General features: G+C 41.8%; 1 protein-coding gene across 1 annotated transcript in view; it reads right to left on the minus strand.

Annotated features, from left to right (window-relative positions):
• The window catches only part of LOC119592081, a gene marked incomplete at its 5' end in the record, with an annotated part of 3,675 nt that extends 3,183 nt beyond the window's left edge, over positions 1-492 (minus strand). Inside the window, 1 exon segment of the mRNA XM_037940896.1 lies at positions 357-492. Within this exon segment, the coding sequence (XP_037796824.1) occupies positions 357-492 (136 nt within the window).
• Positions 493-500: the final 8 nt, after the last annotated feature.

Here is a 500-nt window from a genome sequence, read left to right on the forward strand (position 1 = left end):
TCTGGCCATATCTGTAGTATTTTCAGTACTGCCAAATTCGCCATCGGAAATGTCTCTCTAAACGACATTAAAAATTATCCTTACAGCATTTGCGGTGCGGCTACCAGATTATCTGCAGTAACTTTACTTGGTACTGAAATTAACTTTCATTACATAAGAAGAAAATCTCTGTTTTTATAGTCGTTGCAAAGTTATGTTATTTACATATAATATGCAACTTTGATTACCCCATTCGAAAACTCTCCAGATAAGCTATTAAAAAAATAATAATAATAAATACAAAAACCATTCACTAACTTTACCGGCAACGAACCCACTTTGGTATCTGCCACATCTATACCACCAAAGACTGTTACCAATGACAGAGAGATGTGCCGACCTCGCGCTGGATAGGAAGTCGGGAGCGTCACTCATGGCCTCGCACGTGTAGGTCCCCGACGTGGCCGCCGTGACGTTGGCCAGACTCAACACCGAATCGTCCGACATACTGAGCTGGGGAA

Source organism: Penaeus monodon, chromosome 29 (genome assembly GCF_015228065.2).
Source record: "Penaeus monodon isolate SGIC_2016 chromosome 29, NSTDA_Pmon_1, whole genome shotgun sequence".
Classification (NCBI taxonomy): domain Eukaryota; kingdom Metazoa; phylum Arthropoda; class Malacostraca; order Decapoda; family Penaeidae; genus Penaeus; species Penaeus monodon.